Source organism: Lutra lutra, chromosome X (genome assembly GCF_902655055.1).
Source record: "Lutra lutra chromosome X, mLutLut1.2, whole genome shotgun sequence".
In the NCBI taxonomy this organism is placed as follows: domain Eukaryota; kingdom Metazoa; phylum Chordata; class Mammalia; order Carnivora; family Mustelidae; genus Lutra; species Lutra lutra.
The window spans coordinates 90,445,330-90,468,376 of NC_062296.1; the positions used below are offsets into that span (position 1 = coordinate 90,445,330).

Below are 23,047 nucleotides of genomic sequence, written 5' to 3' on the forward strand. Positions count from 1 at the left end.
CTTAATTTCATGGCTTGTAGTATCACTTTTGGAAATACGGTCATGCAGCTTTCCAGATAGCGAACCAGTCGATGGAGGCTTCAGGTATCAGGCTTTCCTGGTTAGGAGAACTGACCTTAACAAAATCGAGCCTGCACAAAATATAATTGCCATTTGATTTAAAAAAAAAAAAAAAAGAATACCATCTGAGAATAGGGAACTAGAGCTTAACTCCATGTGACCCTTGGTTCTATTATTAGAGGACCTCATTTCCGCCTATGAATGGGAATATACAACACGCCTTTCAAATTCCTTAAAGGCCATAGTCCAATCAGCTGTCATTCTAGAAAATAGATCCCCCTTTTCTCAGTAAAGCAAGCGCTGACATTCCCCACCTTGTGGAAGAAGATGTTGGACTTTTTCCTCACTGAGTTAAGAGAAAGTCTTATATTTTCACCACATATTTTAGGAAATATTGTAGTGATAATATAATAATGTCACAGTAAAAATAATCTAAGACATACATACATAAGAATAGGATAATATTGTAATGAGAACACAAAAACTGCTATCTTCAGTCTTTGTATATCCTAGTGGGTGTTAAGATTTTCACGCATAAAGGTCAGGATGGAAGCCCGTGTGTGTGCGCGTGTGCGCACGTGTACGATTGTGTAAGGTGGACTGCATTACAGGTAACGTACTTCTACGATTTCTTTTCTTTTCTTTTTCCCTCTCTGCTGTTTCCAAGCGTAGTTAACAGTTTGGCTAATTTCAATGGTTATTGGTATCAGGAGAACTCCTGAGGGTTTGTTTGATGTTCCTCATGAATTAAAATCGCAAAACCCTAATTTAAAAATCATTGTTTGGGCTGTTCCTCAAGGGTCTTCCAAGAGGGAATTCTGATGTGGAGATTTTGCTCTGACATTTAACAAGACAAGGCAGGGTGTCATTCTGTCAATATTGCTTTGTAGATTCCAGAGGAAACATTCTGGGGAAATGTTGGGGCCACACATTCTCCCATTTGTGCCCTCAAATTGCCCCTGGGCCTAAGACTGGATAATACTGACATCAGCTGTACAACACATACGGGGAGAAAAAAATCAGTTTTATGGAAGATGTGTTTGCTTCCCCCAAATGGTACACATTAAACTCAATGCTGAACGTTGTTCCAAGTCCTTTTGTTAAATGCATGTATTTTTGCGAGTAGCAAGTAAAGATATAATTTTGAAGACACTGAGCTACTCCACGAGAACCATATTTACATGTTACCTGATGATAAACAGACGTATGGGGGTTCAGCACTGTTTTATGAACAATTTTGATGACGACTGGCTGTGTGTGGGGCGGTGTGTGGGGGGATTGAATTGCTGGAAGACGGAGAGGGGTTTAGCAAAGCTGTGACAGAGCTCTGGGTTTAAACTAGTGGCTGGCAAATTCTTCCTACAAAGGGAGGGCTAGATGGTAGACATTTTAGATTTTGTGGGTCGACTGTTCGGTCAAGCAACCACTCAACTCTGGTCCTCTCCCACGAAAGTAGCCACGGCCGCCACACAAAGACGTGCATGCAATGGGCTGAACAGGGGCCTCTTCAAAAGACAGGTCCGCTCTGTGAATATGACCTTATTTGAAAAAAGAGCATTTGCAAGGATAATTCAGTTATGGCTCTTGAGATGAGTTCATCCGGATTATCCGTGTGGGCCTTAAATCCAACAATCAGTGTCCTCATGGAGGAAAGCAGAGGGAAATATGGGGCCCCACAGAAAAGTGGGGAAGGCGATGCAGAGATCAGAGTCATGCAGCCATAAGGAATGCTGCTGGCCCCTGGAAGTTGGGAGAGGCAAGAAAAGGTTCTCCCCTTGAGCCTGTGGAAGAAGTACGGCCCTGCTGCTGCCTAGATTTTGGACCTGTAGCCACCAAAACTATGAGAGAGTAAGTTCCTGTTACGTTAAGCCTCAGGGTTTGCGATACCCTGGCATGGCAGCCCTAGGAAACAAGTAAAATGTGCACGGCCGAGTGCCAATAAAACTTTATTTACAAGAACAAGATCTGACCCGTCAGCCATCTTTTGCCAACTTCTGGTTTAGAACAACATGAAAGCTGAACAGAGCGGTGGCTAAAACGGTTGATTGATATTTACTCAGCTCCTCCTAATGCTCAGAGGTCATAGCTATGTGGGTTCAGGGATTCTGAAAGTAACTGAAGGTTAGTTTTCAGGATAGGGAAGAAATGGGAGCTTGCTGTTCCTTATTAGAGATCTTGACTAAGGTCTCTGATCAATTTGAGGTAAGAAGAAAATACACACTCAATCTTGGCTTCCTTCCAAAAGGGTGTACTGGCTTGGCTTTTGGAATGATTTTAGAGACACAGAAGGATGTGGGTTAGGAACTGCGGTCTACACCATGGCCTAATCTTGTGGGAAGACAGTGTGGACCAGCGATGAGCTGGTCTAAACAGGCTTTACCCTCCATGCTTCTTGGGTCTCGGAGGGTCACATGACATTGTAAGTCACTATCGAAAGGACAGAATGGAGGCCCTTATTGCTGTGACTGTTGCTGAAATGGTAGGTTTCGTCTTCTAAACACACCTGTACAATCTCAACAGTCTATGGGGAAAAAAGGTTCCATTTTCAAGATCAACTTCAAGATTTGAAAATTAAAAAGCAAAAAATCAGTTCTCCAACTTGAAAGGGTTGTGTTACACTACAGAACCGATCTTTGGAATTTCCTAGGCCGGGGCGAAGTTGTTCAAAATCTCCTAGCTCGAAAACATGTGATCCCACAAATGTTCACCACCAGAGCTGGCGTACCCTTGCCACCGCCTTCTTGTTCCTTAGCTGTTTATTTTTGATCATTTGCGTGTCTCAGGGTCTTCCCTTGCCTTATGTCTGTCTTCCGTTCTTTTCTCCATTTCTGTCACTTTTGTTCTCAAGTTCTCCCACTCCTGCTTCCCTGTCCCTTGTTGACAGAAGTTCTGGGCATCCTTTTAGGTGTTGTACACAAATTCCTTTTGTACCCTTCCCTTGCCCACTAGCTTCTTGGTTCCGATTTTACAAATGAGAAAACCGAAACTCAGAGAAATGGAAACAAGACGCTTCCAGGTGGGGCTGGATCACGTCCAGTTGTAATTCCAAGCTGCCTTCTGGCATGCCTTGGCCATCGCCCTCATTTTCTCTCAGGTTCCCCTTCTTTCTGTGACCACTGCTTTCCCCTCCCCAGCCATCATCATCAGCTGTGCGTGAGCTGTGTGGTTGTGCGCGTCTACAAGTAACAAGATATTTAGGGAGTAACGATTTACGTTTTCTACTAAGTCGGAAAGTGAGAGGATTTTTCTCTCCTGGGCCCCTTTCAGAAATGGTGACAATGGAATTTGTTCTTAAGATTTTCCCTTTAAGAGAAACCCTGATTTCAGAATGCCCCGTGATGATTTGTTCATGGGTCAGCAGCTCTGGCTTGAGTGCTAGTGTCTGTCCATCAGCCACATTTACCGAGTGTCCCCAGTAGATGGAAGAAAATAATCAAACACTAAAGAAAAGAAATTCTAAAGCAAATCAAAACCACCCACTCTCAGAGAAGCTGTTAACACCGCAGTCCTCCTTGTCCCCACTTGGGAACTATCTTGTCCTGTCAAGTGGCTGAACTGGTTGGTTGTCTTTGCCATATCAGTGCTCCCACTACAGAGCTAAGATGGCTGTTGGGGTTCTTTCTAGAGGCCCAAGTCCAAGTACTGGGTGATCCCTAAGTCCTCCAGTGGGTCTTAGAGCTCCCAGAATCCTGGATATAAGTCGGATATAGGAGGAGGTACCCAGACATCTAGGCCTAGGGCCCCTTAAGGAGGGAAAAGCCCTAAGCAGGGTGGGGGGTTGGGGGGGCGGGGGGCCTTACAAGTCCTACTGTGCATTCCATCATTATTTCTCCCCATCCTGAGTTCTGGAAGAGCAAGGCAATAAAAACTCAGTCACGAAGACTGATGCTTACTACCTTCAGAATAAGAAAATCACTCCCTTTGAAACATGTTCAGCATTTCCAAGGGACGAGTAAACACCACTCCCTTTGAAACACCACCATTTCCAAGGGACGAGTAAAACAGGATGGAAAAAATCAATATTTTCATTTAAAAAATAGACCATATCAGAATTATTTGAAGGCTTTTAGATTACATTTGGACACTAGATTTTTGCATGAGCACAATTTTAACTTTTAAAGAAACCTTCTTATTGTCGTCAGGTAAGGCAGGGGGTGGGTAGTGCTTCATGAGTTTAGGAAGAGAATACCTGTTTCCTGGGTCCCTGTATTTTTCTTGTTGGCCATGTTAAATATTGACCTCCTGGAATCCACAAGTAGCCGGTAGTAGCCAGCAGTTAAGCAGGCCAGGTTCATGGCATCTGATGATTCCATCAGGAGTGTGATGGGCTACACAAAAGAGAATATTTTGGTTAAAGCTATTCCTCCTTAATGAGTTCCCTCAGGCTGACAACAGTTGCATTGGTGCTTATGAAATATAACAAAGAAAGTTACTGGGCAACCATTTCATTGGAGAAATACAGAAGGTCAGAAGTAACACCAAGAGCCTTGCTGAAAAACATTTCTGTGACACCATCTTGAAAGCGGAGACATTTTGAATCTTCCCAGGTAATATTGGGATGGGAGAAAAAACAACAACACTGGTTTTGTTTCCAAATAGTTAACATTTTTAAAAAGTGACAATTAAGGGGTCAGTTACCAAATGTGAACCTGTGATCTAAAAAATCACGGGAAGATGAAGTTGGGGTTCATAGTGCAAATTAGTGTTGAAAAGAAGTAAAAATTCCAGTGGAAATTACATCTAAGACCGAATGCAAAGTGTTAAAAAACATCCAGGATGGGCTGCTTGTAAAAGAAATTGTAAATTCACAGGAGAACAAACCAGAGATGGGAGCTAAGAAAATGCCTTGGTAAAACTTTCTGGAAAGAGTGAGGCTAGCATATAATTGGAGACAAGGCTTGGGCATATAGGGAAGAGGTGGTTAGCTGAAGCAATTATTCTCTTGGAATTAGTAAGGGTGGACTGGCTGGTGGATTCTTGGTGAGAGAGACTGAAAACTTGACAGGAATAAGGGAGCAATACGAAAGCAGACACCCAGAGAGGCACAGAAACATCAAGGTGATGAGCTCTTGCTTTCAGTTCAAGGTATAGGACCGTGGCCACGTTTGATGGCCCTGGCTAATGGAATCTACCATTCCACCCAAAGCCCCCATACTACTTGATAACCTGCCTTTTCTTTCCCTTTCAACTGAGGGCTTCCCTCAAAGCACCCCACAATTCTTTCGTTATAGGAAAGCAGGAGACCACCCATAGGGTCTTGCCACCTACTTCCGTTGGGTCGGATCATCCTGTTATCAGGTGTGTGATGACTGCCTCCAATTCAACCTTTCCCCTGCTCTTTCTGTGAGGGGGCCACTGTTGTTAGCATCTCTGCCCACAGAGTGGGCCAGATGTCCCAAGTCTGTTCTTGCACTTGCATTGCCACGAAGTCAACCAGAGGCCCTGGATTCAGCCCACGAACGCCACCAGCTGTGGCCGCCATGTCTGAGCACCATACTCTCCAGTCCACAGTCACTGTTTCCCACTATAGAGGCTTTTCGATTTGTTGTGTAGACAGAACCCTCGCCTGTTCTCAGAGCACTCCTCCTGACTGACACGGCTTCCTTTTCTCCATGGAAACATCTGGCCCCAAACCAATGACTCATCCACTACTAGGACAAGAAGGTAGGTAGAGGGGACCTGGATTATTTCCTGTCAACTTCTGCTTCGGGAGTTGAGTTCTGCCCTTTGAGGACAATGTCAGATTGTTGTTTTAAATGGAATGGCCATGACATTCATAGGGGCCAGCCGTTCAGTCAGTACTAACGGCTATAGCAGATAAAGGCTAACTGACAGAAATGCTTAGCTTTTCCCAAAGAATAAACACATGGGCCAAATGGCCGTTCTAAACAAAGTTGGAAAAATATCCTTGACTCTCTGGACAGGAATATTCTAGAAGGCTAGCAGGGAAAAACCTTCCCACTCTCTCTCTCTATGATTCATGCACTCAGGAGCTACAGAGGACCTTAGAAATGAACTCGTTTGCTTTCCTGTGTACAGATGAAGTGGTCAAACAACTCGTCCCCAGATCACACAGCTCTTTAGGGAGGACCGGAGGCCTCGGCCCGGACATGGGTGGATTTTTCTCTGTACCTCGTCCCATCTCTGATCCTCTGCCCACCATGCAATGTCGACGGCTTTGCAAATAATATTGGTGTTACCACAAACGAGCTTTTCAGATCAAGGTGCCAGGTCAACAGCTGAAAGATTTACCTTCACATCCAGCACGTGCAACTCTACCCGTACCAAGCTGTCCTCCTCGGTAAACATCTCGATTCTGTTGACGTGGCTGAAGTCGGCTAAAAGAGCCACTAGGTTTGTCTTGGTGTTTATGACGTGGCTTATGCCATATCGGGGCCCAACCAGGAGAGTCACTTCCGAGCGCTTTTCCGCCTGCTGAGAGAGAAGGACAAATCCTAAAAATCCTAGACCTCTAAAACACCATGCAGACTTGAGCCTGACAGTCTGTTCTTATAAGATCACATTTTCTTTAGCAAGTATTCCTCGATTATATTGTATTAAATCAACCAGTTAGAAGAACCAAACATTACGATTGCATCGAGGCGCATCAATCATAAATAATGTAGAAAGTAACTATTATCCCAGCACATACATTCATAATCATGAGACACTCTTAGAAATGAGGATTTTTGGGTTTTGTTTTGTTGTTTCTTTTTTAACATGAAAGCAACTTATGGCCCAATGATTTAAAAGAAGGCCATTGTTAGAGCACATCGATGCTCTTGGTTCATCATATTCCTTTTTCTAGGGCATTCGACAGTGGCGTTATCTAGTTTAACATTTCTTCTGATATTTCCAGACTGCGCTGCAGTCGCTTAGAAATGAAGGCTGGAAAAGATTCACAGCTGATTTGCTCTTGTCAAAGGCAGCTCATTCAAGACAGCCTATGGCAATGCTATTTTGCAGGTCTCCGTGGCTCCCAAGAGAAAGCAAAAAAAAAAAAAAAAAAAGAAACCAAAAAACAAACAAAAAAATCCCACCAAAAACCAAAAAGCAATTACCACTAATGTTGCCTTGAACACACGACCCCCATACAGTCGAAGGTCACTGAGGAACTTGAGATAATGGACCTTGGCTTGCAGCGCAGACAGCTGAGGAGAGAAAAGAAACCTCAGGTGTTAATTGCAGTGGGTGTGGCCGGGTTTCTGCCGGAGACCAGCGGAACAACTGGGCGAACTGGGGGGCACGACAAGGAGTCTGAATGAAGAGTCAAAGTAAATTGCTATGTGTTGGGTTTCAGGATAAAGGGCTGCAGTAAGGGATCCAGATGAAAACCTGTTTATTTGGGGGGAAATGTATGGGAGTGGGTGGGTCACAGACATGGATATGCTGGGCCAGGGCACTCAACAAATGAGAACAAGATGGTAAGCTATTCCACTGAAATGTCTGCTTATCGGAGACTCCAAGAGTCGAGTGGTGCTCTCTGATCGCGAGTAGGGACGAAGTGGGCCGTGTACAGGAAACTCACCTACACAGATTTCCTGAGAGCTGTTTTGAACACACACTGGCCATCTACCTACAGCCGGTGAAAGAGGCTCTCCAAGCTTATCTCAAGTTTCCTCCGGCCTTTGTAAGTTTTGGGGCGTGGGTAGACTTTCTGTGCTCCAATCGCTGAGGAAATATTGGAGCTTGCCGGAAGTCCCTGCTTGAATAGTTCAACTCAAGCACCTTTTGAGTTTCGTGAAGGATATTAAAAAAAAAAAAACTTTATCCAGATAAAAGTTATCTTTTAAAGATTTAAAAATGGAGATTCCCACCTCTTAAAAGGAGTCCTTGATTGTTAACTCTGCCTAAACACATTGATAGTGAGCACTGTTCAGCCGTCCTCCTCCTTTCGAAAACCAGGAGCACTTTGCAAATTGATTTGAAAGCAAACTACTCACTGTTGGCTAGAAAAACCGACCTTCAGAGAAAAACAGTGATAGATAGATCCTAGAGCAGTTAAGCCGATTATTACAAAATCAGTGGGCCATGCTTGAAAAAAATCCTATTGAGCCAACCGAAAGAAATTAACTTTGGGCCAATCAGAACCGAAATTGAAAAAAAAAAAGAAAAACTTTTTGTTTTTTTAAAGTTTATTTATTTAAGTAATCTTTACACCCAACGCAGGGCTCAAAATCATGACCACGAGATCAAGAGTTGCACGCTCTACCCACTGAGCCAGCCAGGTGCCCCTATAAAATTTTGATCCCTGATATCCCGTTGGATTTCTGTGAGCTGAATGCTTACAGAAATGAGGAAGTAAGGCAACAGTGGCTAGAGGGTGTCAAACCTGATTTTACATTTGAAAGAGCCATGGGGTGAGGAAGGAATAGTAATAAGTATGTTTTGGCCAGTAAAAATGACTTATAACCCAATACCAAGACCAAAGAATTACCCACATAAACAGTGATTTGTATTAGAGCCGCCCAAGTTTCTATGGCCAATATCAATTGTTAAGTGTACTTGGGCTGTTACACTGCTTTCAACTTTATAGGTCCTGTATTTTTAGGTTCCTCTTTCTGGTTCTTGAAACCCTTTGCTTTTTAGTACCTATACACGTAACTCTCTATTCTGACCCACAATCTATTTTAAAATGTCCTTTCTGTTTCTTCTGATAAAAAAAAAATAAGGGAGACTTTAACACTAACGATGGTGAATGGTAGAGATCATTTTATCTTCCCTTCCAAAGTAAGATTTAATTCAGTGGTTGTCAACCAGGGCTGATTTTGCTCTCCGGGGCCCATTTGGCAGTGTCTGAAGATATTTTTCTATGTCACGATCGAGGGCATCTTGTAGGTAGAGACCAGGGATTTCGCTAAATACCACACAATGCACAAGAGGGCCTCCCTCCCCCCAGCAAAGAATGATTGCAAATGTCAACAGTGGGGAGGCAGAAACCCTGGTTTAAATAATGGGATAGCTGGTTTGCGAGGACCCTTGCTGGCTGCTACGCATTGAAGATGGCACGATGGAAATGTACAACTGTCTCGCAATTCTGTTCTCTGATCACAAGGTCTCGGTGGCTATGCAAGGTTCTCTCGCACACACAGGTGCACACGTGCACACATGCACACTCCATATAATAACTCTATAGCTTACAAGAAATAAATAAGTTTCCGTAAGAACACTGACTTGTCATTAGCCTTAGAAACAGGTTGATAGTGGAAAAAAAAGGGGGAGGGGGTTGGGGTTACACAGTTATTGCCTCTGAAAGTTCGGTGCTTGCTAAGTATTTTATTCATGCACTAATTTTAGGCATTTTTTTTTTTTTTTTTTTTTTTTTTTTTTAAGATTTTATTTATTTATTTGACAGAGAGAAATCACAAGCAGAGAGGCAGGCAGAGAGAGAGGAGGAAGCAGGCTCCCTGCTGAGCAGAAAGCCCGATGTGGGGCTCGAACCCAGGACCTGGGATCATGACCTGAGCCGAAGGCAGCGGCTTAACCCACTGAGCCACCCAGGCGCCCCAATTTTAGGCATTTTTAAAAATGCACACAAGCCTTTCTCTTTAAAATCCATTTTCTATTAAGATGCAAATGTGATACCTTTTTACCCGGTGGTACCAAGTTTTGATTTGCTTTGACAAGGTGTGAAAGTGCTTTCTTTATGTTCTTCTCCTTCATGCTTTGCAGCACAGCAGAGGGAAGGAAAGTCTCTAATCCCCATTCTTTTCTGCAATAAAGAGCATATCTTTAATTTCACAATCTTGTGATGATTAGTTATCTAAGACAAAATGGCGCTCTGATGTTGGTTGGAACAAACGAACTATGAAGAAGTCAGGAAATGGAGGTAGGTCCCCAATTAGTGAGGCAACTTTGAATTTACACTTGGGAAACCTACTATCTGATCGGTAATACATCTGGTTGCATTTTCAAGGAAACACGTTCTTCCCTCTCCAGGGGGAATGCCTTTGGGACCAATGTGAATTGAAGAGACAATTTATCCAACCCACCGCCGAGTCCCATTGAGTTCATTTATGTGTCTGAGTATGTATTTCCAACACAATTTCTCCCAGTTCCTTTGTTTATTGCCATAGTTACTATCCCCCCCCCGTCAGCCCACATGGTCTTTCTCTCTTCACTGAGAAGGGCCTGGGGAACTCCTTCGTTCTCCCAAAGCCATTCTTCCCTTCCCTTCCCTTCCTCCTCCCCAGTGGCTGCTTCGCTAGAAATACACACTTGTCTTCTCTGCCAGCAAGATGATGTCTGTCAAGGTCCTTCAAGCAACATTTCTACCTGGTGTGTGTGCATGCGTGTGTTTGTGTGTGTGTGTGTGTGTGTGTGTGTGTGTGTGTGTGAGGAGTGCTGCTGGTGTGCAATCAGCATGGGGTTCATGACCCCTAAGGATGTATGACACTGATGGGGAAGTGTGAACGTCACCAATAGGTGGCACACAAGAGAAAGAGACAGAGAGGACTGCGTTAATACAGGTTTGCCGAAGGCCCATGTCCCCAGCGACGGCTACAACCCTATCCCAACAATGCTCCATATTTTGAAATCTATGAACTCTACCCTGATTGGCCAGGTGCCCAACCAGTGTCTCCTAAATACTGTAAAGACCGCCAGGATTTGGTCATTTCTCCTATGCCAGATCCTCTCCAAAGAAGGGTAGGGAGACGGCCTTCCCCCCCACTTGACCACCCACGCCACTGCTAGTTATGATGGGGTTTTTCATGATCACCATGTCCTCCTCCTCCTCTACGAGCTCCTATTTCTACCCATTGTCTTGCCCTCCTTACGGGCTGCCTGGTAATTCTACTTGTATCAGTATTTTAAATCATATCTATCTTTTTTTTGAGATTTCATTTATTTGTTTGAGAGGGAGCACACGCATGTGCACAAGCAAGGGGAGGGGAAGAGGGAGAGGGAGAAGCAGGCTCCCTGCTGAGGGGGGAGCCAAAGCAGGATCCCCAGATCACAACCTGAGCTGAAGTCAGATGCTCAACCAACTGAACCATCCTGGCACCCCTCGTATCTTTACAATTGGATCACAAGTCCTTTATGCTTATTTGTACTTTCTGCTGGCCTACCGTGAATCCCACATAAAATGCTCAGTGAACGGGTGAGTAAATTAATTAATGAGGACATTATCATAGACTGTAAGAGTTTTACTCAAGTGAGTCATCTCTGGGAGGTTTCTGACGGTACCATATTCCAACTAGCTGAACGTGGGGACGGACAATAAGAACAGAAATGCATTTTAATGGTCTGAAAACCATGGCAGGTTGCTCAGGCCGCCTTTTCACACAGAGGCCCATTATCATCCGTGCCCAGGAACACACGAAAGGGGAACGGATGAGGGAGCGAGTGTGTCCGACTGAGTGTAAGACCCCTCTGGGAGCTGAGTCTCTCTGAGGTGACACTCACAGCCTGTGTGGCAAGAAAGACATGAGCCATCTGTGAGAAAGAGTGAGCCGAGAACTAAAAGCCCGAGGTTCTCAAATTGTACATGAGGATTTGTCCCTCGGTGTAGATGGGAGAACCGAGAGTTGTGAGACTAGGGGCCTCGGAGTCAGCAACCTGGAGCTCTCACCGTCCCCCACACAGGCTCACGAACTCTGTTGAGAAGAAGTGATTTTATTCCCTGGTGGGTCAACCCGACATGCAGGAGTTTAGAAAGGCTTTACACGCAGCCCCCGGGAAGCTTCTCTGGAAGGAAGGATTTCATGTAGCTTGCCCACCCCTCGTGCACATGGGGAGGGCTCTACGGCCTTATTGTTCCATGGAGATGTGGCTCCTGTCCTGCCATAAACTTTGAAATACGAACAATCATCAGAGCTACCAAGATTAAGGGAGGGGTGGCAGCCTGAACACAGGTGCTTCCACCGATCACACGGACCATAGCAGAAGGTGGAACCCCCGCCCACCCCGCACCGGACCTGGGTTCGAATCCTGAGCCCTCTAGCAAGTAGCCCCCGCACTCAGCCAAAGCCTTTTGTCCTACTGTGCCTGGGTTGGCTCATCTGTAAAATACAGCAAAAAGGCTAGTTCTCTCCCAGGGACGTCATGAGAATTAAAGACCTTCATGCCTGAAAAGCACGGAGACCAAAGCTTGGCTTAGAATCAAGTCCATTCGGGACTTTGAGAACCGACGCTTCATGTGACATCCGATCCTCTGTACCACAATTCGCTAAAGGCGGCTTATGGAAGAAGTGGGTCTCTCCCCCCGCAAAACGGACGCGATGTGCGGTCGCGGTGCCCCTGTTGAACGAACGCCCCGCCGCAAACGACATCAATGTTGGAAACAGAGACAGACGTCAAAAATACCCTTGGCGTTACGGAGGCAGCATCCCTGGGCCTGAATCGCCTCCGAGGCTCAACACTTACTCGATGTACTTGAGGGAGATTTTCTGCGTTTGCTTGGTGGTCACAGTAGCGATGTACATTTGCAAAGCCGCCAGCCGCAGGGCTATGTCGTACTTCAGCTCTGGCCCAAACCGCTCCTGCACCACGTCGTTGCAGCTCTGCAACAGACACCAGCAGAGGGCGCCACGGGTCAAAGAATGGGCCGCCGCGCGCTGCCTCGGGGACAGGTGACAGCCCTTCCCCAAGGAGGCTAAAGGTGCAAACCTTTCCACCAGGCCGCTTGCAACCCGGTCGGAGCTGGACTGCACGCACACAGACACAGAGACCACGCGCAACATGCCACATTCACTGACAAGTGAGCTGCTATTTAACTGTCGAGCGTTTTGTAAGAATAATTAGGAATTTAGGTCGGTCTCCTAATACAGGGGCTACAAAAGAACACGAAAAACACATGTGGCTTCTGCTGAGGTTGGAATCCTGGGTTCGAATCCTATTCCTCCACTACAGAGGGGAGGGCACTTGGGCATGCAACCTAAATGTTCCGTGCCTCAGTTTCCTCTTTTGTAAATTGGGGACAATACTGCTCCCCATTTACAGGGTTACGGTGAGGATTAACTGAGGTAACAAGTCAAGCCCTTAGGGCTCTACCTGGTAGGTTTTGAGTGTTTGGAGGCATACACAGCTGTCATCAGGAACATCTTTAACTTCCTCTTCGCTGTGTAGAGCAGCTTTGGGGAGGTGGAGTTAGCAAGGTGATGGACAGTAGCAGCTCTGGACACACCCTCCCCACCCCTGCGTGCCCCGCCACCCGCCTGCTTCAGAATCCTGGCTTTGCCAATGCCCCCCTGCACACATAACTTCAACCACTTTACTCTTGCAGCCTCAGTTTACTCATCTGTGCAACGGGGATTTGTGCTAACGACCTCACTGGGGGTTGTGCGAAGACTGTGAGAGCTACACATCAAAGCCATGCATTGGTGCGCTCAGTAAAGGGTTGCTATGGAAATCCTTGGTTCATTCCAGTGCTGACCACCCCTGCTGGGGCTCTGAGAGCATCATCTCATATCCCCCGGCCTCAGTTTGCTCATCTGTAAGAGGGAAATGCCTACATCACAGGGTGATGAGGGGCAAACTGAACAGTGGCCGAGAAATGTGCTAAGTTTTTTTTTTTTAACAATTTTATTTCTGTATTTGACACAGAGAGAGCACAAGCAGGGGGAGTGGCAGGCAGAGGGAGAGGGAGAAGCAGGCTCCCTGCTGAGCAGAGAGCCCGATGTGGAGCTCGATCCTAGGACCCTGGGATCATGATCTGAGCCAAAGGCAGTGGCTTATCTGACTGAGTCACCCAGGTGCCCTGAAAGGTGCCAAGTCCACTGGGACCACAGTGACTGGCTTTCTAGTGGTGTGCTCAGTCGTCAAGAGCAGGGCACAGGGCTACACATCACCGGGAAGCACGGTATTGCTTCATTATATCCTGCATATGTGTGCACATGCATTTTTCTGAAAAACTAGGCTAGCTCCTTCTTCCTTGTTTGTCTTGTTCTGAGATTTCAAGGGCAAAATGGTCTCAGAAACTGTGGCTCTTTTCCAAGAAAAGCACATCCGTGACCCCTTCCTATATTGATTTGACTCAGTGGGAACATGTACCACTGTACAGTTTCTGTGCAGAATATTTACCTTTCAAATACTTACCTATGCCCTAGTGGGGTCATACAACGCATGCTCTGTCCCTATGCTCTATGTTTGTGCCTCTCGGCTTATCCCTTCACCCCTAAGAGGGAAGTCCCGTTCTAACCCTGCCTCCATCCTAAGGCCTAAGGGGTGTCCATTAAGGGGCACCATGGGGTGGAACATCACCTTACAGTCTCGTGAAGGGTGACGGTGAGGAAGGCACGGGGCCCAGTGCAAGGCCATCATAAGCCCGTGATGCTTGCTGGTCAATCGTGTCACTGACTGGCTTTCTTCTAGGACTGCTACTGCAGGTCACGTGTGAACCAGGATTTTAGCACAGGACTGAGAGATGAAAGCTTTGATCCCACTGAGTGAAGGACCTCAGATGTGCATTTCATCTCTCAAGCCTGTTTTATTACCTGGAAAGTGGGCTAACTCTCAAGGTTGTTGGCACACCTCTTAAGGATGTTGCATACATTGGAATGTGTTTTATTAGGTTGAGTCACCGCCATCATTTCTCCAAGGAGTTGTGACTGGGACCACTGCTTCCCGTCCCTTTCGTACCCTGTGTTTAACCAGATTTCTGGGTGAGGTTTTTGTCAAGGTGATTAGTCACTTAATTACATTACATAATGAATTCAGACTGACCCTGGAGAATCACCGAGAAGTCTGACGTATATTCGTGTGGGACAGATCATGCTTTTATAACTCATAACTACAGGACTTCAAGGACAGTTCACACAAGCAAACGGTGGGCACGGATGTGCTGTAGCGGTCCTCACAGGCTCTACTCTAGGCTTAAAACAGTTCATTTACAATAGACACATTGGGTATTAAAAAGGAAACCAACGCTGCGCCGAGACAGCCGACAGGAAATTATGAATTACACCTGTCTGAAGGGTTAGGGTTTTCTGTTACTATATATGCTAAAATCTGTAAGATACTTCATGGCCCATTAGCGAGTGGGAGGTTAGCAGAGAGTGCCTCTATTTTCATTGTCATGGTTCATCTAGAGTCAACGGCTGTTGTCCTCCACAGACACCCACTAAGCTGAACGGACTTCGGGCTTTGTCATACGAGCGATAGCACTTTTGCTTACTCTTCTATTCTCTAGGCTAATTTTCCTGTATCCTTGTAGTGCCTTAGAATCGACACTGGCACCCAGCACCATTTGCAGACCCACTGACTTCTGTTAGATAAGTTATCTTAGACGTACCTCACATGCTGCGAGACCCAGGCTGATGCCAGGACATTCTCATTTCCTATTCTTGGTGGCGGACATAGGAGATGACGGTAGCTTAGTTTCAGTCCACCACACGTGGCTTCCCACCTCCTTCCCTCCCTCCACTGGCTACTCCTTGAAGAGCTGACTGGCTGGTCCATCAGCCAAGCAGCAGCCAAGGCGGGAAAGCAGAAACATCATCTGTGATTTTTTCAAGTCCCCAAGCAAGATCCCCAGGCAGGGACAATGGTTTGGAAGCATCCTCTTGTGAATGGAAGGAGTACATAATTATAGAGAATGACAAGTGCATACATCTGTCTATACCAGTGCTCTGACTAGCACCTGTAACTATCTCCTTACAACTAACAAGATTAAAAAAAAAACTAGTGTATCCTCTGAGCTGCTGTGGCAAAGCCCAGGGTTGGGTCTTAACAGAAATGAGGGGGATGAGGCAGTCACATCTGGGTTCTTCGGCTGGCGGGGGGGGGGGGGGGGGAACAGGGGTCCAGGCGACCGAACTGGAACATTTAAAAAACCCAGGTCTTGACAGTTTCGCGTTTCTTGATGAATAGGGCACGCTGAATTGGACTTGGCTTTTCCAAATGACTCAGGGTTATCTTCAGGAACATTAATCATCCTACTGAGCCGGAAGTGGCACAGTCTCTTCCAAAGACCACGGAGGTGGGGGAATGTTTAAGCGGGCCTTGCCCTTAGTGCCCCATCTGCTGGAATGTTCTAGTACACATTCTGCTTGCTTTTTTTTTTAATCCTTCAACTTAATTTCTGTGCTCTAGGGCTTATTGCCACTTTAATTTATGTCACCATTCCTAACCTCTGGCATTTATCTTGTCTAGGTCTCTCTGCCATCTTCTACTGGTTTTCTTTATCCACTCAACTTTTTAAAGACCACAGAAGTTTTGAAATAAACAAGAAAATACTGAGAATAGGAAAACAAAAACCAGAGTATTAACTACCTAGAATTAACAAAGGTTTCTTTTTCTTTTTTTTCCTTTTTCTAACTTTTTTGTTTTTTTATTTCTTGCAGCTCCAGAAATCCTTGCCTTATACAGGTATGCTCAGCCAAAGGGAGCACGTCTTTGGGGGGTTTTTTGGGCCTCGTTTTGGTATTTTCTTTTCTTTTTTTTTTTTTTTTTTTTGGTGCCAGGGGAGGTTACATTTAGGTTTACAATCTCTTTGAGTAGATCTAATGTGAGATGCTTAAACTTCAGGTAAACGGGCTCTTACTGTTTAATGTGATTGTACTGGGAATTTAAGTGAGAGTAATGGGAAGCAGTTACGGAAAAATACAGGAATATCTCCTAAATGTCAAATGAGTAAATTCCCTCTGGGGCAAACTAGCAAAGATTTTCATCTCTTGAAACCTTGTTTTTTGAGAATTGTAACCCAGAATCGGAGATAGTCTGCAAAAGATACTATTTTCACAAAGTCTTGTTGCTTTGAAATTAATTATTCCATTATAAGGAATATCACATTTCAGAACAATTGAAGCACCAAATAAATGAATGAATGGAGTAAAGAAAGGAGAAAGAATAGAAAATATTTTTTATAGTAGAATGCCAATTAATAAATGAAGAAGAAATAGTGGAATTAGAAAAATCATCATTTTGAACCATTGCAGTAATAATGGATTCGGGCAAGAACCATCAGGGAATACTAAAACCAGTAAGTGAAAGGGTATTAAGAAAGTTGCAAGTGCCTCTCCACAAATTACTTATTAATTATAAAAAAATAATAACTTCTCAATGGATAAGTTTGGAGAACATCGCCGTAACCAAGAGTCAAAGTCAACCTCATCATTATGGGGACAAATGGACATCATCTACCCCCCAATGTGGTGCACTAAGGATGACATGAAGTCACGCATGTCTTTCTTCTGCCCAAATGACATAACCTAAACCTTATCAGGAGAAATTTGAGAAAAATGAGAGGTTGCTACAACTGACCTGTACTCCTCAAAACTGTTACGGTGTCAAAAGTCAAAGAAAGGCTGAGGAATATTCTGGACTTAAGGAGCTGAAGTGACACGACAATTAGATGCAAAAATGGGATCCTGGCATGGATCCTATTATAGAAAAAATGGGTTTCTAGAAGAAAAAGGCTATTTGGGGGATAGTAGGCAAAATCTGGGTATAGACTGTACACCAGGATGGAAATGTATCTGTTAAACTTTCTTATTTTGTTAATTGTGCCACAATTATGTAAGAAAAGGCCCTTGTTACTAGGAAATACACACAGAAGTAGTTGGGGTAAATGAGCAGGATTTGGTAAATGACATTCGTGTGGTTTAGAAAAATAACGTGTGTGTGCGTGAGCATGTGCAGGCATCGCAATGCGCAAAGGGGGAATGCGTTCTCACTAAAGTATGGTAAAATGCGAAAACTGGTGAATCTGGGTGAAAATTATCAAAATTCTTTTACAACTCTTGTAACTTAACTATGAAATGATTTCAAAATCAAAAGGGAAAATTTTAAAAAGCACCATGGAATCATTTCACAGCGCATGAAGCTTGGGGTGGGGGACAAAGAGAAAGATCCCAAAGAAAAGAATTTAGGGGCAAAACCCCACATTAATTTATCCCCCAATATTAATACAAAATGTGCTCAAATTCTCACATACCTGGACATAGAGATACTCAAAAGCAACTGGATCTCTCCTTAAAAGGTCAATTGGATCCTTTGGGACGAAGCTAATTCGGAAAAGACACCTCATCTTATGGGAGCTCGGCCGCTGTGTCACCTAGAAGATCAGACCAAACATAAGACTCCTTCACTGCTGGCAGAGGGACACGGAAGCACAGGCAGCTTTGTTTCAACACCAAGGAAGAGTGGTCAAAGTTCTTTTACAATGTCTCCCAGATACCGACTCCCCAAAAACTGCACATATCCTATGTTGTGTTCCCCAGAAGCTAACCCTGAGATAAGGGACCTGCTGAGGAACTGCTCCAGGGAGAGGTTGGTAAGGGAGTCGGGGGAGCAGGTCAGGCAGGAGAGGAGCCAACCAAGGGCATAGTGTGCAGAGGTGGGTAGCTACAGCCTAACCCACAGGGGACTCAGGAGGATTACCTACACCACAGAGCCATGGGAACCTGAGCCAAAGGACCACAGATCAGCCATTGGTTTCAGGCTGTCCCAAGGGGGTGTGAATTTCCAGGTGTGAAGAGAATGGGCGACCGCAGTCTATGGGCAGTCCTCTGAAGATCAGAAGATGCTGGTGCAGGAAGTGATAGCGCACCAAAACTAGGGTGGGGTTGGGGGGTCAAAAAGGGGATCTGGAGGGAGACCACAGAGACTGATTATTGTATGACACGGCTATGGGTTTTTTTTTTTTTTTTCAATGAGACTCCAGACTGACTGCAGCAGGGAAAGCAGGAAAATGTCACCCTTGGATAACAATGCTTTGGAAAGTCAGAAGACAAAAGTTTTGGCCTGAGCACTAAATCTGGAGTCCATGAGTTTCCAAACTACCCCAAACTTTCCATAATGGGACACTTGTTCAAGGGAGTTCAAGGGAGTTGAGAATATAAGTTGTTCAAGGGAGCTTAGAATACACCACAGGTTCTTTAGGGCTAAGGACCATGGATTGTTTGGTTTTCCTCTTTTATAGCACAGCATATGCCAACTATTAAGTGTTAAGTTTCTTAATTCCTTTTGCAACTGAAGGGAATCAGCCAATGTAATAGTAGGTGCTTCATAAACAGCCGAACGAATACAAGATACTGGACTCCAAGGAAGAAGGTAAAAGCTCTTTGATTTCCCTTAAAGAGGTCAACACGATGCACCTGAACCATGCACCACGAACCAACAGTTGCTCTACTTGTAGTTTCATATACTTGTGTGTGCTTTTCTATGTATCTGTACGTAGCTTCATGGCCTTGTAACTCCTTCGTTACAGAGGACAAATCTGGCAAAATAAAAATGTTTGTGAATGGCAATTGAAAATTCAAAATAAAAATAACAATAGCTTTATTGAACACCATGTTGTGTGCATGCGCACACATTCTTCCAGTCGCCATCCCTACTTTTGTTGAGCTGACGAATTTCAATGGGAAAACAGTCCTTTTAAAGGAATAAGGCATCCTGAGAAGCAGTAACACTGACCCAGCTTTCTGGCTGTGGGTGGGATTACAGAGCTGACTGGACTCACCAGCCCATGGGCTGGCGGCTGGCTCTTCACCAGCTGAAGGTCAAGCAAACCAGGAAGAAGAAAATGTGGGAACTCCAAGAGGCTGGAAGCACTGCTCAGGCCTGCTGTGGGGTTGTAAGGTGAGGTCATAGGGTATTTTGTCAGAAGGTCTGGGCTGAGATTAGAAAGTTGGATTATCATTTCAGTACTGGTTAGAATCTATCTTTCTCAAATTTTCCACAAGCGATCTTGAGTCTACTTTTATCATCAGGAGGTTTTTTGAGAAATCATGTAATGCAAAAAAAAGTGCTTCAGACTCATTAGAAAATGCAGTTCCTAAAAAGAACAATCCCTAAAACAAACAAGAAAACAATTTCCTGGAAATTTGCAGTAGTATGTAAATAGACAATAATATTTTGTATGTAAAGTTTAGTTATAAACTGCCAGAAATTCGGAGCTGTTTAAAAGTTCTTTTGGGGGTTCTCACCAAAATGGAATATTTTCAATGATTAATTTAAAGATTTTTTTTTTTTATTGATTTGACAGAGAGAGATCACAAGTAGACAGAGAGGCAGGCAGAGAGAGAGAGAGGGAAGCAGGCTCCCTGCCGAGCAGAGAGCCCGATGCGGGACTCGATCCCAGTACCCTGAGATCATGACCTGAGCCGAAGGCAGTGGCTTAACCCACTGAGCCACCCAGGCGCCCCTCAATGATTAATTTAAATGATTTTTGTTATTAGACACATTTCTTATACTTACTCTCCCTTTCTGCCATGCCTATAAATATTTTGGTGATCGAACCTTTCATATGCAATGACTTGCAAAAGGCATATAGCTGGTTAGTCTCAGGATATTTAAATCAACCAATTTTCCTTCTAGAGAGTATACTTAAAGTTTTAACACTTTGCTTTTAGTTCTGGCTAAACACGAAACAAAGCCTCTTTTAGAAAGATAAGGGAAGAATCAGGGTTAGGGGCTTTTTGTTTCCTTTTAAGATTCGAGTGGAAATTTAATAACTGGAAATCAATCCGGAATGAGAAATTATGTGTACCTAGCACCAAGAGAGACTGAAAAAATCTCTCTCCAGCTAAATCAGCAAGCAGTTTTCCCATGAAGGCTACGCAATAGATAGAAGTTCAGAGGGATAGTCTAACTGCAAATATCAGAAAATTGTGGGAGGTTTCATTAGGCTCATAGCAACTGGCTGTATGCCCATATACCCTTGACATTTACTGCTCCCAGCTGAAGGCTGCTCACTGTAAACACTTGTGACCATAGGCCAGCGCCCGACAACCCTGCACAGCCAGGGAGTGACTGCCCTCAGGAGCAGCCCACCACCGCCACCACCAAGGGACAAATGCCCCCGCACCCCATCCCTTAGGTGGGATACCTCTGCAGCATGTTCTCCGCTGGCTTGCAGTGTTTCCCGGTAGGACCGAGCTCCAGCTGCCCACAGAGGAAACTGGCTCATTACCTTGCTGTCTACTGGCACCCCCATTTTTCCCATTTCCCTTCCTCTTCCTCTCCCATCATTTCCCGATATCGCCTCCCAGTAAACCACCTGCCCCCAAACCCTTGTCTTAAGTCCAGCATCTGGAGGAACTCCAAGCCGAACTCCTTTCACATGGGGGAATTCTGATTATCAGGGCCTGTTCCCCTAGAACAAATTATAAAAGAAGGCCTCTGTTTCCAAGGGACTTTTGGCACAGGTTAATAAACAACATGTGACGCGATTTCAAATATTATAGGTTGATTTAAACCTCATAAAGAGAGGTCAAGTGGAGGGAGAGGGCTATAAATGAAAACCGGTGAGAACTTTGTCACTCATTCCCTGCACTGAGTCGGACCGAATCAAGAGATTTAGGGATACTGTGGGAGCAAACTTTCTGCTAATCCATCCAGCTGGGGGCACCTTGACTCCTTGCTTCTCCTCCTGGTCTTCCCGCGTGTCTCCCTCTCTCCCTAAAGTCCCCTTATCACTGAGCTCTCCTACAGAAAGGCAACTTGTTGAAGTCCCTTATACTTCCAGCAAACACCCAGCTTGTGTCGAATCACAAGAGAAGTCAGGGTGCCACACTGAATTCAGCAGCCAAGCAGCCTACTTGTCTCCCAACAGAACAGATGGGGGTGGCATTTTGGTAAGCAGGAACTGGGACACACTGGCAGATCACATGTTTACAGTGGGCAGCCCTGGGGCAGGGATTTCAAGCTTCCACAAATAGTCACCAGTATGCACCCAGAACTTAAGACAACGAAATATGATATTGGCTTCATTTGAGTAATCGCAGGAGCTGGTTTCTTTTTAACAGTTTCAGGAGATCAACGGTCAAAACAGGTGAGCAAGTCATTTCCCATAATATAAAATATGACCGACGGAGGCACATTCCCAGTGAGTAGCTGCTGAGTCTTTGATAATTCTGGATGTGACACCGACTGACAGTCTATGAGAAATTGACAAAAAGGGAAAACATTACCTTGAGATGTGAAACACATTATGAATGCCAGGGCATTCGTTAGTGGAGATACCCGGGGCTGCAGTGAGCAAATTTAAAGGATTCGAGAGGACAGGGGATTTCTGGGGCCGGGTAGCCTCTGCTCTCACCGGCGGGTGTAATTTCTGCTCTCACCTGGGGGGTGTAATTTCACACACCTGAGTTAGAGTCTCCTGTTCATGAAGCAAGAGCAGCTTGGTTCCGGCCCCTTCTGTCCTCTGCTCCAGCATGAGGGAGAAGTGTTCGATGCCTTTGATGGAAAGCTTTTCTTGAAGAGTCAAGATGACATCCTTATAGAGGAAACATGGACAAGATGCCATCAGGATGGGCAGAGCTCTCTCGCAGAGTTTACCGGGACGGAAAAGGTTGCACAGATGGGCTTCAGGTGTCTGAACTGTGTACCTTTGGTTCATTCCGAAGCCTGAGGCTCCTCTTCCTGACCTCACCCACCACCCCAAATCACTATGGAGCTCAGAAACAGGGAGGCAACAGGTTGATCTAGCTGGAGGAGGTGCTTACTTGACCCACAGAGCTGATCAATCCACGGCGGAGGGGAGAGGGTTCAGGTCCCCTTGCTTCCCAATGGGGTGGTGATCAAACCACTTCATAAAGTGGTCTACCCTCGGGGGGTGGGCGAAATACCCCCTACATGCCAAATCCAGCCCACCACCTGTTTGTTTGTGTAAATAAAGTTTTATTGAAACACAGTCACGCTCATCTGTTTCTGTACTGCCTATGGCTGCTCTTGCCCCTTGCATTGGCAAGAGAGACTGTGTGGTCTGTGAAGCCCAAGATATTTGCTGTCTGGTCGTGTACAGAGAGAGTTTGCTGACCCTTAGTCTATACTTTGGGTTTTTTGTTTTTGCTTTTGTTTTTGAGAGAGAGAGAGCACAAGCTGGGGAGAGGGTGAGGGGAGGGGCAGAGGGAGAGAGAGAATCTTAAGCAGACTTCACACTCAGCATGGAGCCTCACAGGGGGCTCGATCCCACAATTCTGAGATCATGACCTGAGCTAAAATCAAGAGTCGGAGGCGGGGGCGCCTGGGTGGCTCAGTCGGTTAGGCGTCTGCCTTTGTCTCAGGTCACGATCCCAGGGTGCTGGAATCAAGCCCCTAG

At 45.2% G+C, this 23,047-nt stretch overlaps 1 protein-coding gene across 2 annotated transcripts in view; it reads right to left on the reverse strand.

The window, feature by feature from the left end:
• The window catches only part of FRMPD4 (FERM and PDZ domain containing 4), an 863,243-nt gene that overhangs the window by 8,546 nt on the left and 831,650 nt on the right, over positions 1-23,047 (reverse strand). For both annotated transcript variants that reach the window (XM_047716285.1, XM_047716286.1), the window contains 7 exons: positions 22,091-22,222; positions 17,936-18,055; positions 12,427-12,563; positions 9,646-9,772; positions 7,122-7,211; positions 6,313-6,495; positions 4,250-4,388 (listed from right to left, as the gene is read on the reverse strand). In XM_047716285.1, coding sequence (XP_047572241.1) covers positions 4,250-4,388; positions 6,313-6,495; positions 7,122-7,211; positions 9,646-9,772; positions 12,427-12,563; positions 17,936-18,055; positions 22,091-22,222 — 928 coding nt within the window. The remainder of the gene's footprint in view (positions 1-4,249; positions 4,389-6,312; positions 6,496-7,121; positions 7,212-9,645; positions 9,773-12,426; positions 12,564-17,935; positions 18,056-22,090; positions 22,223-23,047) is intronic.